At 57.7% G+C, this 17,083-nt stretch overlaps 1 protein-coding gene across 24 annotated transcripts in view; it reads right to left on the bottom strand.

Moving 5' to 3' along the window:
- PTK2 (protein tyrosine kinase 2) overlaps nt 1-17,083 on the bottom strand; it is a 118,666-nt gene that overhangs the window by 7,449 nt on the left and 94,134 nt on the right. For 23 of the 24 annotated variants that reach the window (XR_013959311.1, XR_013959312.1, XR_013959313.1 and 20 more), the window contains 5 exons: nt 14,446-14,557; nt 11,202-11,288; nt 8,867-9,004; nt 7,821-7,952; nt 744-806 (listed from right to left, as the gene is read on the bottom strand). Coding sequence is in view for 13 of the 24 variants with exons in the window: in XM_080646576.1 (XP_080502702.1) it covers nt 744-806; nt 7,821-7,952; nt 8,867-9,004; nt 11,202-11,288; nt 14,446-14,557 (532 nt within the window). In the remaining 11 variants the exon portion in view is untranslated. Of the gene's footprint in view, nt 1-743; nt 807-7,820; nt 7,953-8,866; nt 9,005-11,201; nt 11,289-14,445; nt 14,558-15,816; nt 16,235-17,083 lie in introns of those variants that run through there. The other variant, XM_080646571.1, reaches the window with a different exon arrangement.

Raw genomic sequence — 17,083 nt, 5'->3', positions numbered from 1 at the left:
GGCTGCACCAGCGCCTTCCTGGGCTGACACTGAGCACGCCACGCCTCCCTGGCCCACCTCAGGGCAGCTGGCGTCCCAGTTCAGACGGGACAGCTCCTGGCCTGTGTCCCGCTGTCAGCCAATGGCTTCTGCCTAACGGAGCCGCTGGGTGGACACTGGCTCCACACGTCTGCCACCTGGGCGCTCCTTAAGCGTGAGAGAGAGCTTGCTTATTTTAACCACACACCTGCTGATGGAAGTCCTAACGAAACAATTTTAAGTCCTCTCCCAAAGACCAGGGAAGAGTTCTAGCAGGTTCTAATCTGTTTGGATGGACCACAAGCTGGCTCCTTACAGAGGATGTCAGGCACTTCCCCTGCCAGCACCCGGAGGAACAGCCTTACCTGCAGCAAGCGTTCTGCGACTGGAAACTGCTGCGAGCGTGCAGTGAGAGTAAGAGAACTTAGCGGACTCAACGTGTGTGCATCAACATCAGTGCGTGTCCCTGCTTCTCCAGGGCACAGAGCCCAGCCCCCCACGGAGCAGGGACACGGGGTGCGGGGCTACAACGGCCGCACTGAGCAGGGACACGGGGTGCGGGGCTACAACGGCCGCATTGAGCAGGGACACGGGGTGCGGGGCTACAACGGCCGCACTGAGCAGGGACACGGGGTGCGGGGCTACAACGGCCACTTCGCCCACAGAGTGGATGGCTGGGTTTGGAGGCGCCACGACAAGGACACGACAGCCCCCGTCCTGCTTACCGGGCCCTGGAGACTGCCGTCCTCCCTGTCCACGCTGCCTCGGGAGAGCCGCACGTCGGGTTTCTGAAGTGAAAACAGAACCAAACACTTCAGTCTGGGTTCTTCAGTTCCTTCCTTTTCCCACACCGCTGTCCCCGACTAAGGGGAGTAGACTGGCCCCCAGTTTTGGAAACATTCTCAAAAACCAGAGACGACAATCCCTGGTGGGCGGCCCACAAAGCCCCACGTGCTCACAAACAGGGCTGGGCCCGGCCCCGCCCCCGCCCCCGCCCCCGGCAGCAGGAGAGCCGTCCGCTGCACCCCGGAACCACCGAGAAGGAAAGGAGCGGCGCACTTCCTGCGCCCGCGGAGGAGCTGCGGGGGCCGATGGTACGTTTCCCACAAGCACCCAGAACAGAGACCAGCCAGAGAAGCCTGGGCTAACAGAAATGAGCACAAAACGTCCCCAACACTAGAATGAAGGCTGGGTGCACACCATCGGGCGGCAGCCTCCAGCCACCAGCACGCTGCCCACCACCCCGCCCCCCTCCGGGGCCATGCTCCCAGGGAGCCCTGTGGCCGTGCAGCGACCGCTCCCCGCCAGACCAGAGCGAGCCGCTGCGAGCCCGGCTGTGCAGCTCTGCACCGGGCAGGGCCGGCGCCCAGGACACGGCCCAGGCACCGGCTGGGTGACGGAGAAGGGCGTGGCCTCACTCTTCTTCTAAAGGCGCCTGTGCACAAAAGGGCAACCACGTCACCGAATTCCCAACCTTACTGAATTAGCACTGGCCCGTTACTGAGTTACCGCCACCTTAGGTGTCCAATAAGCCAACACCTCTCGTGAGCGGAACATCTGGGCCATTTTCACGTTCAATGCTGTAAGCAGGCTGTGGGTGACTCCTCTGTGTACAACCCGAGCTGAGTCCCCGATTACTTCCCCAGGACAGAGCTCTAGGAATGGAATTACTGAGTCAGAGCTTTCAATATTTGGCAAGTTCTGGGTATAAGTTGCCAAACTGCTCCCGGCAGATGAGTTTACCTGCTGGGTGTGAGTCTCTCCCACTATGTCCCCCTGTGCTGTCACTCAAGACTCAGCCAATTCCATGAACAAAATGCTACGCTGCTGGGGTTGCCCCCCGCTTTCTGGAAGAGAACACCTCTTTCTTCTCACTAGACGCTCGGCCCATGAGGTCAGAGGCCCTGGCAGCGGCTCCCCGCTGCGTCTCAGGACGACAAGTGGGGAAGAGCCACCTGCACGACGCCCCAAACCCACTCTCACCCGTGAGACGGAGCCCACGTGTGCCAGGTGCTCAGTAAATACGCTCCCGGAGTCGTTAACCCACCCGCAGGCACACAGGCCCTGCAGGTGAGGAAGCCGCGCTCGGAAAGGCAGGAGTCGCGGCGGCTCAGTCAGTTCACAGGCACCAGGGAGCACCGTCTACCTGTGGAGGTATTTTATTTGCTTTTTTACTGCAATGAGAGCAACCTGAGTTCACTGTTTGCTGACAGAATAAGGAGCTGTATTTCATGTACTTACAAGAATTACCTATTTTCTTCCCATGTAAGTCACATGAAGTGACATGTTTTTGTTTCCTTATACACAATAGTTCCCTAAGGTATACTTTCCCCGAGTCGGGATTTCAGTTGGAAGGGAAGGGTCTTCACCGTGTGTCCGCTGTGTGAGTGGCCGTGACCGGGCTCCCCGCAGGCCGACAGCGCCTGACGGAGCCCGCCCGCCTTAAGCAGCGGCCGCAGAGGGAAGAGATGGCTCTTCCCTGCTCCCGGGTGAGGCGAGTCTCCCGTCCCCCCCCTCCCCCAGGACACTCCAGACCGGAGGACAGGAGCGGCTCCGATAAAGGAGGCGGCTACAGCTGACATCTCACACTGACAGGTACAGACGTACCATTGGGGGCTATCTGGTCACTGCCCCCGTTGTGCAGCACCTTCTGTTTACTTAGGTACAACGTTTACGACAAAGTGTACAAACGTTCAGTGTAAAGCTCAACGCGTTTTCATTTATGCGTGTCCCTGCCTAACACGCCACCCAGATCAGGACAACCCAGCAGGCTCCCGCCCCCTGCCCAGCGGACACCTGCCTTCGCCCGGCCACAGGGACGAGTGGCTGAGCTTCACGTATGGACTCAATGTGCGCCCGCGTGTCTGCACCTGGTGGTGCCCGCCTGCGAGACGGCCCCGGGCTGCCCCGTGGTGGCCGCACGGCACCTGCTGTGTGAATCTTGCCTATTTCGTGGTCAAGGGGCAGGTGGGTTACCTCCAGTTCCTGGCACCGCATAGGCGCTGCTACCAACAGGCTCCTGCGAGCGGGCGCCACACTCCCTCTGCTCGGCGGCAGTGAGAGCCGAGGCACTTCTGAGGTCCCGGGGACACGGCACCCACAGGCCCATCTCCGTCTTGAATCCCCCATCACTGTCCCTCTAAACACTTCACATTCAGACTTTCACTTCAAAGCCCCGCCACTTGGAACTAGACTGCTTCGCCTTCAAACCTGGCACCTGATGTCAGGAAGAAGCACAGGGGCATGCGGCCTGGCCCAGAGCCAGAGCCACAGCCAGAGCGAGCAGCAGAGCCAGAGCGAGCAGCAGAGCGGTCTGCGGACGGGCTGTCCCGGGTCGGCTCTGAGAGGAAAAACAGCTCAAATATGTACTTCCTGTCTGAGCACACAAAGCAGGCTTTGTGGAGGCAGGCGTTCTCACTTAAAATTAGACCGCTGTCTTGAGCCCAGTATCACATCAGAAAGCTCCTGTGCGCACAGCGGCAAAAATAAGGAACAAAAGGTACTCTGTGTGTAAGTCACGCCCAACCGGGAAGAGTGCTGGGAACAGCCTGGGACTGTGCTCTCTCCCAGTTCTGCATTCTGCTGGCTCGGAAGGACACAAGCTGAGCAGGGATGGGAGAAGGGAGTGGGCATGCCACCACGCATAGGTGCCGTGCGTCCCAGCTGTGTGACCGTGGGCAAGAGGCTGCCACTGCAAGAACGTGTGCTAACGGACACACAGATCTGGGGGTCCTGGCACACCACAGTCCTCAAGAAAAGGCAGGAGCGGTTATTAATACCTAGTGGCTCGGTGCACAAATTCGTGCACACTGAAAGGAGATTAATTAGAAGAAATATTTTACTATCGCTATTTACCCTTTCTCTATAATAGAAGTGTCAACAAAATTCATGATCGACAATGACAGATGGAAATACACACGTGTGACTGGTGCCAGCGAGAGCTTTTTATGTACTGCGCATATGCGAGTCAAGTTAGCCTTTTATAGATATAGAATAAACTTGCTTAGTTAGACCTGCTTTCTGATGTAGCTAAACTTTTCCCAGCCCAGTGAAGCACCCCAACTTCTCTTTCAGGTAATTGTCAGCAACACAGCAGTAAATATCAACATGAAGCAGATTATTATTGTAGATCACACGGAGAACAAAGGGTAAAATATTTAACTGTAGTCGTGTTTGACTATAATCTGTGCAGTGAGAAAACCTGAAGTCATTTTCAAGGTCCACCATTTCTTACTTCTTTTCAGTCCGGTCAAGTTTCTAAGCTTTCTAAATCTCTGTTTTCTGGCTAATGAAAAGAAAACAGGATTCCACCAAGTCTCCTATCTACCTACTCCAGGACTTCTGTGAGGATCAAATGAGATGAGGCATAGGAAAATGCTTCACAGACATTTAAGTGTAAAATGTTTGCACCTGGCAATAAAGCGAGTTGTGTTCCTGGGCTGAAGAAACTCCTAGGTGGCTAGTCGCTAGGGAGAGGAAGCCGGGCATTGCTACGTGACGTCACTACCCAGCGCCCACAGCGACCGTTTCTGGGCGGGGCTGGGCTATGGGCCACATTTTGTGAATGGGGTCTCAGCAGTGTTGGCTGCAATTTGGTGGGGTGTCACTCTGGGGTGGTGGCGGGGCCTGTGTCCCACTTGGGGGAAGCCGAGTGTTGCTTTGTCAGCGCCAGGTCGGTGGTGCTGTTTGTCAATGGCCAGTGCGCATCACAGCAGCTCCTGTGTTGAGCGTCTGCTCTCTGGTGGTCAGTGCGCGTCATAGTGACCGGTCGGACGGTGGAGGGACACTTAGCATATTAGCCTTTTATGTATGTAGATGACCATGCAATGACGTGAGTCCTGAAAACGGGATCTATTCGAAAAAATCTGGGAACTATGACTGAGAAAGCAACTTTAAGAGTTCATTTTCCAAGTAGAAACCTGACTCTTTGTCCAGGCTGCATAGTTTATGTCACTGGGGGGCAGCACTGCTCCCCAAGCAGTCTGAGGACCAAAGCGGGGCGGAAATGATCTGTTACCAGGCCAGGAGGAGGCAGAACAGAAGACGAGAATCTTTAGAAATTTCTAGAGCAATCTGAAAGAGTGTTAGGTCTGTTGAAGTTCATAATGCAAAAGTTTGGCTTGTATGATGTATATCTTTTTGAAAATTTCCCTTTTCTAGTAACTGGGTTTTATTTTACTTAGCCAGGGCAGCGGGTGCACAGCAGCTTGGGAGACACCAAACTTTTTGACTCGAGGGCCACCATGGGTCCTTAAACTGGACCGGGGGCCGGAACAAAAGCATGGATGGAGTGTTTGTGTGAACTAATATAAATTCAAAGTAAAGGAGCGGAGGGGAGAGCAAGAGAACAGGAGAGAACAGCCGGATCCTGCCCGCGGGCCGTAGTTTGCCCACGGCTGCACCAGAGGCTGGCCCGCTGCGCTGACAACAGGACAAGCCTGCCTTGGAAAGCTCCGCGGCCTAAAAGGCGGCATTGACGACTCGCAGGCTCCGCGTCCTGGGGACATAGGGCAAGCACACTCCAGGGGCTGTTAGCTACCTGCTAACGAGAGAGTGAAGGTTTCCTTAGGACAGCCAATAACTCCAATCAAAGGCTCTGCAGCTCCTGAGCAGCGAGCCCCTCAGGCTCCTCTGCAGAAACCTTTTGAGAGTGGCCAACCTCTTCCTCCATCTCTTCCTCAGCCTGGGGTCAGGAGCGGAGGAGGTATTCTGGGACTGTCTGCAGGAACGCTGTGTCATAGGAGGAACTCTGTGACACATGACCTAGGAGTCTAGGTTCTCATCAATGCAGCTCATGGCAGCGATGGAGCTCAAACCGAGGAAGGGCGAAAAAAGCCCTTTGAAAGTTAATGGGGTGCTCCTCCCTCCACTCTTCCATGTCACCCTCACCCCCCATGAGGAAAGCATTACCCGCACTGTATGGCGGGCGTGAAGCACGTCACAGGCTAAGAAATTAAAGCATGAAGACAGAAAACAATGCAGGGTCCCGTAACAAGGATTTTTAATTCTCCAAAGTCTAAGTTCTTTCTCGTAATGCTGGCTGAAAGGAGAGTCAGGATGGGAAGACCTCTGAGTGCCAAACCGCTCTGTTTTCCCACCACCGCCAGGCCCTGGCCACCCTCCCTCCGCGCCTGCACGGCCCGAGGCCCTGTGTGGTCTGTCCCCTCATTCCTGCGCTCTGGCCTCTATGGCTGTCTTTCCGACCCTCAGCCGTACTTGGCTCCTTCCCAGCTCGCCTTGGGTCCTCGCGCTTGGCGGGCCTTCTCCCTGGAATGTTTCTCCCCAGTGACCTGGGGCTGTCCCTCCCCTCTGTGCTCAGTGCGCTCTGTCACCGTCGGAGGCTGACCCAGGAGGACAGGAAGAAAGGAGGGGCCAGGAGGAGGCTGGGCGGGTCACCCTGGGGTAGCTCCAGCAGATTTGACACCAGGGACTCAGGATCACACTTGCATTTCAGGAACAGCACTGTGGCTGTGGCGGGGACAATGCTGCAGAGACCCCAATTAAAATGCCCAGGCGGAAGGAAGGCTTACTGGTCCCGTCTCCTCGCTCTTAGTCCCGTCTTGACTGCCTACTGCTCTCAGCCCCACCACCCACGACATGGACCTAACAGACCCAAATCCGTAGGGTGGCAATCACTCAGCTCACCTTAGGAACCAGCACTGTGCTGATCCTGAGGCCAATAAGCGATGACAAGAAACAAATTCTTCTTACTGATGAGCATCAATTCTAAATCCCAACGGAACACCACCAACAAAATAAACCAGGCCTGCAAAGAGGGATCCCCTATGACTGAAGAGGGATTTATCTCTGGGATGCAGGACTAGCATAAGCCCAAGCAAAACGCTCCAGGTAACTCAGGTTAAACCTTTTAAAGTTTTTTTTTCTTTTTCTTTTTTTTTAAAATACATATTCTTATTGATTTCAGAGAGGAAGGGAGAGGGAGAGAAACACCAAGGATGAGAGGGAATTGCTGATTGGCTGCCTCCTGCACGCCCCCTACTGGGGATGGAGCCTGCAACTCAGGCAGGTGCCCTTGAATGGAATCGAACCTGGGACCCTTCAGTCCGCAGGCCAATGCTCTATCCACTGAGCCACACCAGCTAGGGCTAAAGTTTTCTTAAAAACACCACCACCACCTCCATATATTTAAAACATACAGGCACAAATATACCAAGTTATACTTGATGGAGAAAACTATTAGAGGCACTACCTTTAAAAATGAGAGCAGGAAAGCCAGCAAGGAGCTACTTCATACTAACGTTGGCAGAGACGCCCAGGAGAGAAGTGGCACGTGTCTAAGAAACACCGAGTGAGACGAAGAGCGACAGCCGTGCATTCGGAAAATCCAAGGGAACCGGCCCCCAAGATTTCATGTGACAGATACCGGAAAACGCAGGACGAATTCCTAACCACCAGCGGCACATGTACACACAGACATACACAGCGACAAGGTCACCGGGAACGAGACACCAGTCTCTCAGCCACAGGCGCTGTAAGGGGCGGGCAGCAGGTTATCACGGAGCAGACACGCGGGCTGTCCGTGCGCGCTGACACCTCGGGGAGCTGTTTCCGTCAATTCGGTGGTAACACAGAAGCCACAGAAATGCTCACCCCCTGAGCCGACAAGGCCACTGCTCCCCTCAGAAACCGATACCGAAAAGCGACTCCAGGAAAGCCAACACCCACACTGCCAGCTTCAGGAAGCGGGTGGGAAGCCAGCTCTCCCGCTCTGGAACAGAGGAGCCTATGCCACAGACCCCACAGGGCCTCAGGGTGGAAGGGCGTCTCCGAAACGCAGTTACCAGGAACCTCTCCTCTTTCTCCAGCCAGCGCTGGTCTTCCTCCATCTCCTGCTGCTGCCGGATCAGCCGCTCCTCCATCAGGTGTGTGGGCAGCACCTGTCCGATCCCGCGCAGGTCCAGCGCCGCAGGGTCCTGAGGGCAGAGACGGCACGCTGCTCTCAGGTCTACTTGGGGTGCCCTACGTCTTCCCCGTCTTCCCAACAAGGAAGCAGGTGGTGGAGACGGCGGCTCACACCGCTTGTGGGAGCGACTTTCCTGGAGGCTGCGATTGACGCGTGCCAAGCATCTTTAGAAAGCATACAATCACTACGCTCCGCGCCACCGGCAGGGAGACACTTCACGGAGGGAGTGAGCGTCCGTGCACAGGTGAGCCGTCAGTCCTAGCGGGCAGCGGACACAGCCTGGGAGTGAGTGTCCGTGCACAGGTGTGCCGTCAGTCCTAGCGGGCAGCGGACACAGCCTGGGAGTGAGCGTCTGTGCACAGGTGAGCCGTCAGTCCTAGCGGGCAGCGGACACGGCCTGGGAGTGAGCGTCCGTGCACAGATGTGCCGTCAGTCCTAGCGGGCAGCGGACACGGCCTGGGAGTGAGTGTCCGTGCACAGATGTGCCGTCAGTCCTAGCGGGCAGCGGACACGGCCTGGGAGTGAGTGTCCGTGCACAGATGTGCCGTCAGTCCTAGCGGGCAGCGGACACGGCCTGGGAGTGAGTGTCCGTGCACAGATGTGCCGTCAGTCCTAGCGGGCAGCGGACACGGCCCGGGAGTGAGCAGACCCCACGACAGAGGCGACAGCACTGACGGCCCGTCTGCCTGCTCCTTCCTCCGCTCCCAGCCAAGTCCACTCAATCTGGGGTCTGCCTTCCGAACGCACGGGCCAATGCTGGTGGCATCTCTCCTCTCTCTAATCAGGAAGATTCCCAGCACCGGAAGCATCTGAGAAAAGGAGCCTCCTGACCTGAGAAGCAGGTCACCAATCAAGACACCGTAGGAGTCAGAAGGAAAAGGTCCCTAGGGCAAAGCTTTGTCAGCCTGAGAGCAGCCAGCTTACCTCCACGCCGGGCTGCCACATGGACATCTCCTGGGGTCTGTGATTCCAAGAATCTGTTTGGTCCAAAAGGGCTGCCTGGCCCGGGTACATGCTGCCTGCCATGGCTGGGATCCCGTGGGAGCCGGGGTAGCCGGAGACCTGCGGGAGAGCGAGCGGTGGGTCAGGTTCGGACACACGAGTTCTGCAGAGTCTGCGCCCACGAGAGAGGAGGCAACTTAGACTAGAGAATGCTGTGGGGCCCAGGGACGGCCGCAGCTGCTCGCGCCCAGTTCGCGGTCACCTTACAGGGCAAAGGGACTTCGCGGATGGACATAAATGAGGAACCTGAGACAGGGTGGACCTGATGTGACCTCCAGGGTCCTCAGAGAGTGCAAGAGGGAAGCAGGGGGGCGGGGAGGGAGGCTGACCAGTGAAGATCAAGAGCCTCACCAACTGCCGGCTCTGAAGGTGGAGGCAGGTCACCAGCCGAGGAAGGCAGGTGGCCCCGGGGAGTCTGCACTGAGGCCGCAGCAGACAGCTCCGCAAACACGCCCGCCCGCAGTCAGAACCTGACACTTACTACAGCTGGGAGCAGCCATCCTCGGAGGCTGTCCACAGGCTGCGCCACGCACTGCCATGGAACCCCTTCCTGCCCAACCCAACAGACGAAGCCCCCAAAAGGCTGTGCCCTGGTGAACAAGGGCTGGCAGTGGGGGCGGGGGGGGTGGGGGTGGGGGTCAATCTTCAAGTTCTAACAAAGCTGAATGAGCCCGCCAGGAGACAGCCAGCTGGCCGTGGAGAACAGCGTCAGGCAGGAGGAAAATGAGAGGCTTTCTTCATACGCTCCCGCCCTCAATCCGGAGAAGACCGAAGGACCCTGCCCTTGTTCCCACGGCTCGTGATGGCCCGGGTTCCCAGGCCCGTTTTTAATGAGATGAAGAACAGCCAAATAGCCACAGAGCCTTCAACAGAGGTTCTGTGTGTCTGCTGGGCCTCCAGGCATGGACATACCCATCTCCATCCTGACAATATGGAATTAAACTGTCCAACGGGACCCATAGATAGTGCTCACAGTTTACTGAAGCCAATATTTAACAGTAAAAGTTCTGCTAAACATAAGCTGCTGCATACCCTACTATATTTGGTCAGGAAGGACGTGTTACTGCCAAGGACATTTAGGAATTCTCACAACAAGGAGATTTCGATGACCTCGGGCAGTTCTCTCCATCCCACGCGTGTGGCAGGACCAGACGAGCACTTTGGGCTCAAGAGGAGCCTGACCCACCGCCAGCGAAGTCCCGCAGCTGCTCTCACTGCCAAGAGCAGGAGGGCCACTCCGCCTTCCGCCAGGAGAACACAGATGCTGTCCTTCACTCACTGGCCTCTACTGTACGCGCTGCTGCAGGCGCTGAAAGTCCAGGCGAGTCCCTGTCCTCAGGGGACCCCACCACTAGCCAACACGCACCAGAGCCCAGCCTGCAAGCGCCACGGCCGGCGCGGCCGTCACGGGACCCGAGCGCCCCCTCTCTGTGCTGCCATGTTCTCTCGAAACAATGCTGGGTCCGACCCTGCTCAGTGCCCACTGAGCCCCGACTTCCTGCTCTTAGAAAAGCTGACACCTTCCCTCAGAAACCCAAACCAGCCATGACTGACTTGGCTCTGGCCCCTTCTCTCGAGGGTTCACTTCTCGGTGCAGGTAACTTGTCTGCAAGCCCACCCTGCCTTCCACACCTGTCCATCTGGCAACTCATCTGGACTTCTTGTTTGTTTTGTTAATCCTCACCCAAGGGTATTTCTCCATTGATTTTTAGAGAGAGTGGGAGGGAAAAAGGGGGAGAGAGATGGGAAGGGAGGGGAGGGAGAAACACAGACGTGAGAGAGACATATCAGTTGTTTGCCTCCCACAACTCCCAAACTGAGGCCAGGGATTGACCTGCATCCCAGTTATGTGCCCTTGACCGGGAATTGAACCCACGACCCTTCGGTGCATGGGCCGATGCTCTAACCACTGGGCACACCAGCCAGGGCTCCTCTGGCCTTTAAGGCACTTTTGAGCCTCATTCTTGGCTCCCAGGAGAACTGCCCAACTGAGTGGGCTCTGCAGAGCGTGTGCCCGCTGGGTCCTGTGCTGTACGGGGGCAGGAGGAAGGGAGCAGACCGGGCACGGGGCCAGGGGACACTCGCCCAGCTGCTTTCGGAGCAGTGAGCGCTCCCAGCCCCACACGAATGTCAGGACCACGTGCCCCCTGACAATACTCCCACGCACACAAGTAACAACACAGCCACGCAGCGCCCTTCCCGACCCCGAGCCGTGCTGAAGAGGAGGACGCACCCTGTCGGGCGAGGCCTGGCGTACCTGGTGATGGTTGGTCTGCACCATGCGCTGCGGGCTGGGGTAGAACCCCTCACTGGACCTCGGGCTGGGGTAGCCAGGCCTGCTGGGCTGTGAACAAACGGACAGGGCGTCACATGAGGGGCGTTTGGTGGCTTTGGTAAGTCACAAATCCTCGTTTTACTGAAAATAACACAAGAAGGTATTTCTCCACACGAGTTCACTTGGAAAGAACGCTAAAAGGTACCAAGACATCTCAGTGGGGTTAGAAACAGTCTTTTCAATAAACGATGCTAGAACAACAGGTATCCACATGCGAGCAAATGAAGCTGGTCCCCTTCCTCACAACATCCACAAAATGAACTCAAAAGGGGTCGTGATCTAAATGGAAGAGCTAAAGCTGTGAAACTCCCAGGAGAACACACAGGACAAATCTGTGGGCTAGGGAATAGCTTCTTTTTTGGCTGACACCAAAAGCTCAAGCAACAAAACGAAAAAATAAATAAACTGGATTTCATCGAAATTAAAAGCTTTTGTATTGCAAACGGCATCATTAGAAAGCATTAGAAAAGTGAGAGACGACCCACAGAATGGAAGACAATATTTGCAAGTCGTCTGTTTGGTAAGAGTCATGCCCAGTTATAAAATGACACATGTTCCAGTTGAACAGTGGGCAGAGGACTTGAGTGGACCCGGAAGCCGTGCGACGGCCAATGAGCGCAGACGTGAGCAGATGCTCACACCACTCGGCCTCGAGGGAAAGTGATGCTGGACACCCGTCCTGCCCGGCCACTTCCTGGTGGGTGGCCGGGGACAGTGAGCGGCAGACTGGCCTCGACTTCCTCACCTATGAAACGGGGGTGGCGCGGAAGTCGCTCCCAGCTCTGAGCTCTGCTGGTGAGGCACCTGAACTTCAAGCATTCTCACCCTTCCTGGAACAACGTGGATGCCGCTTTTTGTTATGACAGCTAAACTCGGCCACGGTGGGCGACTCGCCACACGGGACGGGAACTGTGCCGCCAGCTGTTGCGTCAGAGCCTCTGCCGTCTCTGGGCTGTGAGCGCACCTCGCACCTCTCCCGTTCATCACTGGGAACCACGGAGAGCCGAGCACGCGGCCTTCCAGGACCACATGTCCAAGTACCACCCGAAAACGCGGCTCACCGTGAGCCCACCTGCGCTCAGCAGAGAGGCTGAGAATCGCAAAGCTATCAAGGTGATGGAGATGTTTTTCCAAATTCAAATTTTTGGTTGAAAATGCGAAATTTATCCCTGGCAACAAATGTTACCAGTTGTTTTCCTTGGCGAGACAGCCTTGCTTCCTTCTTTTTCTAGAAAATGTCTACCAAACGCACGACTTAAACCGCACGCACACCTGCCAGCTCTCCTCCCCAGGAACCCGGGCTTCCGGCGCAGCCCAGCCCTCAGCGCCGCATGGAAACCGCTGCCGGTGATTCTCTGGCCCTGACAACCTTGTCCAGGGTTTGCCACGCTTCCTCTGGCAGGGCCGGAGAGTAAATACGCTGGTCTTTGGGGCCACACAGTAACTGGACTGCTCAGCTCTGTCTGTGGCAGTGAAACCAGCCACGGACACTGCAAAAGGAGCTGCAGTTTGTTCCATTCGAACGTCAATGAATAAAATGGGGCAGTGGGCGACCGTTGGCTGCTGCCTGTTTTAAAGGCAGAACCACCTCTGGTTATGGAAAAGAACCTAAAATAGGCACGCTGAAGCACCTCCAAAAACAGCGGGATGTTTAAAAATGGAAGCAGAGCTGGTCTCTACTCTGCAACGGAAGAAAAAAAGCCCTGCCTCCTCCTGCACCTACGAACCTAGCGGCACAGCTTCCAGAACTCGGCCAAGTGCACACAGTTCCACACCCCACAGGGTGAGACACAGGGAACTGTCCAGGTGGGAGAGCCTGGAACTCTGTGAGTTTGGGGGTGTGGGGTGCATTACTTGGCACCCATCTGTGGGGCTGAAGACAGTGCTCTGAACGCCTGGCCACAGGGGACACAGCGAGGATGGCACAGGAGGGAGCCTGCCCGGCGGAGAGCCCGCTGTGAGCTGGGAGACCGCCCGCCCCGGCCCTGGCCTCTGGCAGCTGTCCCGAGGTAAGACAGGCACACCGTAGACAACTTGGGGGCCTGAGAGGCTGGGAAGTGGGGCGCACAGCTGTTCTGGGGGGCAAGGAGGGATTTTCTATTGTTAAACTAGGAGGCGGGGGAATGTCCTGGCCCCAAGGCGAAGCCACTGCAGTGACTTCCATGGGACAGGCGCCGGCCTCCCGCCTGGCTTTGGGTCTCCCTTGTGGAGGAGGGTGCCCTGTGGAACCCCCTCGGAAAGTCTGGGGACCTGTGCCCGTCCCCAGCACGCCGTCAAACGGGGACAGCGCTCGCCGCGCACAGCGGAAAGCACGGCCCGGGGAGGGAGCAGCTCCCGGCAGACGGTGAAAGCCGGGGACAGGTGCACAGCACTTCGGGCTCACAGGTTTCGAAACATTTTCAAAAAGAAATGGAGTAAAGAATGTCAACATTTCTTAATATACTTTTAGCCAATGAGATAGCCAATCGCAGGTTGTTAATTGCAGAAAAGCCTCCTGTCCATTTACTTTCAGAGGATGGTCTGGACTGGATTGATGGCGACTGCGCCAGTGCGTGAAAATACAGCCTGGCAGAGCCAAAGGGGCACCCCCAGCACAGCTCAGCAGGCCACGACGGAGGGGGGGGGGCGGGGAGGGGGGCCCCCCCGAGCACCAGAGTCTAGGTGTGAGGGGAGCGGGCAGGCGAGGCCCAAGGATGCTGGGTGAGTTCCCTCACCAACACCCCGGCCAGCAGCCGCGAGCCAGAAAGAGGCTCCAACCCAACCCGACCCGACCGAAAGGAGCAGGCGGGTGGGATGTCTCCTGCGGAAACAAAGCGAAGCGGCTTAGTCCCTCTCCTGCCTTAACCGTGACGTGACGTGAGCGAGCGAGGTCCCTGACGCCAACCAAGGAAAAGCCTCCCCAGGGAGGCTGCTCAGTCTGTGGCTGGGGGAGGGGGGGGGCGGGGGGAGGGAGGGGGAAGGGTGGGAGACCAGAAGAGCATTTTAAAATCACAGCAAATGAGTCCAATCCAAGTGCACCGAGTGCACCAGCAGGAGCGGAGGAAACCACCGCTGGAGTGAGGGGTCACTCTTAGAACCCCCGTAGGCATGGCTCCCCTCAGGCAGCTGCCCACCCCAGAGGCCAGAGGTCAGGGGAGGAATGCGAGTTGGGGGGGGCCGCTGCTACCTTGGGTGGAGCTTCGTCGGAGCCTCCGGAGTCCCAGGACACTGTGACCTGTCGCCTGGACTCCATCCTCACGCGCTCCTCGTGCTGAGCCTTCTCCTCCTCCAGGATTGTGCTGCAGAGACAACACAGGGGTTAAGGGGGCCGCGGCAGCCAGCACACAGCAGCCCCACCCGACTGTCTCCAAGCACCCGGGCTAACAGCAGATGGCAATCAAGAGTGGGAACGAGGATCAGGTTTCTGACTCTTCACAAAACGCCTCAAAAATAGCCGAGTCCAAACTGCAAGCCCAGCTGCAGCCCAGCTTAGGTCAGAGGCGCTGGGAAGACACGAAGAAGTGTGCGAGATCGAAGACGCGCCCTGGCGGGATGGATGTGTGTGCCTACATGTGTTTGGAGCAGAGCAGAATTGCCTCGAGCACCCCAGCACCTCACCCACACAGACAGGCCTCAGGACGGACTCCTCGTGGGAATCTGGGCATCCGGGGAGCCAGCATGTTATGGGGCAGCTCAGCAATCTGGCCACCACCTCCGTACACCCCGTTCCCTACTCGCTTTCAGCTACCAGTACTTCACCCCTCAGGAAAACACGGAACCAGGGACAGTACCGCAGTGCTCCTGGAAATACCGCTGCTTTCAGCTGCGAGGTGGGGAGCAGTGCTGTAGGCAGTTAGACGGACGTGAGCAGAGCAAGGAGGATGGGCCGAGCACAAGTCACCAGGATGGGCAGCCCAGGTGCCTAGCAATGGACAGTCGATGGCTGGGGGGACCTCAGCCCCAGGGTGACCTTCCTCCCCTAGCAAATCGCTGGTCATGAGGTTTGGACCCCTGACCTCTCCCCCCTCGAGGTAACATCTGTGTTTGGAGCAGCTGTATTTCAGCTCCAGGCCCAGACAAGCAGCAAACCCAGCAGGGCTGACGTCAGGACCAGCTGCCCTGGATCGTGACCCTGTCCCGGTGCCGGCCACGCCATCAGCGGAGCGCAGCCCTGAGAGGACTCGCCTGGAGCCGCTGCCTCTCTGCCGAGACCTTCCCCTGGAGCTGCCCCCACCTCCCCCTGAAGCCCTGAGGATGGAGGGCCCGGTGCTCTCCTCCTGGGAGCACAGCCTGCCTGCCCCCCCCCCCCCCCCAGGCAGTCACCCAGCTCCTCGCTCCCCAGCTCCCGGGGCCCTTCCTTTCCTCCAGAACTGGTCTGCGGAGCCATTTCTCCCGGGAGGGACTTCTTCTCCCTGCGATTCACCCGGTAAACGCTCTCTGTGGTCTGGGTCTTGCTCTGAATTCTGTCCCAGCCAGAACCCAAGGCCCGAGGTTGCTGACCCCACCGGTCAGACGCCTGGGGCCGTGCCCCCGCCTACAACGGCAGCACCCTACTTACCACCGCTCGCCTACTCAGGGCCTCGCCGCATCCCACACTCCTCTGTGCCGGCTGTGCGGCCGCCTGGTCCTGCTCTCTGCCATGCAGAAGCTACCCAGAAGGCCGCCAAGCCAGCCCCTGCCCCTGCCCATTGCACTCGGGCCCGGGGCTCCGCGGGCGGCGGGTCTCACTCTCTCGTCCCTGCGGTGGCAATCGGCTCTCCTACAAGCCCGCACGGCTGAGCTCTAGGAATGCAGCCGCCTGGGGGGTGCCGTGAGTCCGCGCCCAGAATTACTCATGGAGTGAGGTCACCGCAGCGCTCCGTTCTAACGTGGGAATGTGCTCGCTGTTCAGACAGACATTCCTGCCTGACAGGCAGCACGCTGCTGCTCTCCCGGCCAGCTCCCAGCGCGGCCGTCAGCAAGCGACAGTCAGCAGTGCCCGCGCAGCCAGCTACCACCGCGGGGGAGGGTGTTAAGGAAAGGGACTGCTTCCTGTTTCCGTGGAAGATCCCACCTCCTCAAACAGCGTTCTGGTTTCTTCTTGCTCCAGCTCGGTCACCATGACCGAGGCAACGCAGCGTCACCCTCAAGGCCGCCAGGGAGCGGGCCCCGGCGACGACACCCTTGGTAAGATGCTCTGTAAACGGACTGTCTGCTTGACTTGCGCTCCCACGAGGCCGATCCTGCCCTCACCTGCCCGGATCACCCCAGATCCCGGCACCCAGCTCCCTGTGCACTGGGTGGCCAGGGGGTCATGGAGCAGGGGTCCAGCCTGAGACACTGGCCCCAAAGGAGCCTCCCTCTCTCAATCACCTGACCCTCAAAATAAATAACGGACCCCCGGAATCAGAATTTCCAAAAACTACAGTTTCAGACAACTGAAAAGTCCACAGAAATCAAGAAAAAAAATCAAGTTAAAAAATGTCCTTTTTTCAAGTAAGGAAAACCCAAGCACACTATGGTAAGACCACGTGCGACATGCTCTTTAAGGAGGGGGCCTCCCTTTGAAATAGGCCCCATCGGGAAAATTCATGGCACGCGGGTTGTTTGGTGAAATGGAGTCACTGTGCCCACAAAAACCACGTAGCTTACGAGAGGTCCCGGCCACAGACCCTCCCCAGCTCCGTCCCCCGGAGTCACCGCCACCTCGCTTCCCCTGCTCTCCGGCTCCTGAACACGCTGTCTGAGCCCACGGTCAGCCCTCCATCACCCCGCCCCCCGCCCTGCTCGGCCCTGTGGGTCTAGTGGTGAGCTCCCCGCGCTCGTCACTCTCATCGGCTGTGTGG

This window comes from Plecotus auritus (genome assembly GCF_963455305.1).
Source record: "Plecotus auritus genome assembly, chromosome: 11".
Taxonomy (NCBI): domain Eukaryota; kingdom Metazoa; phylum Chordata; class Mammalia; order Chiroptera; family Vespertilionidae; genus Plecotus; species Plecotus auritus.
This window is presented reverse-complemented; position numbering and strand designations above follow the sequence as displayed.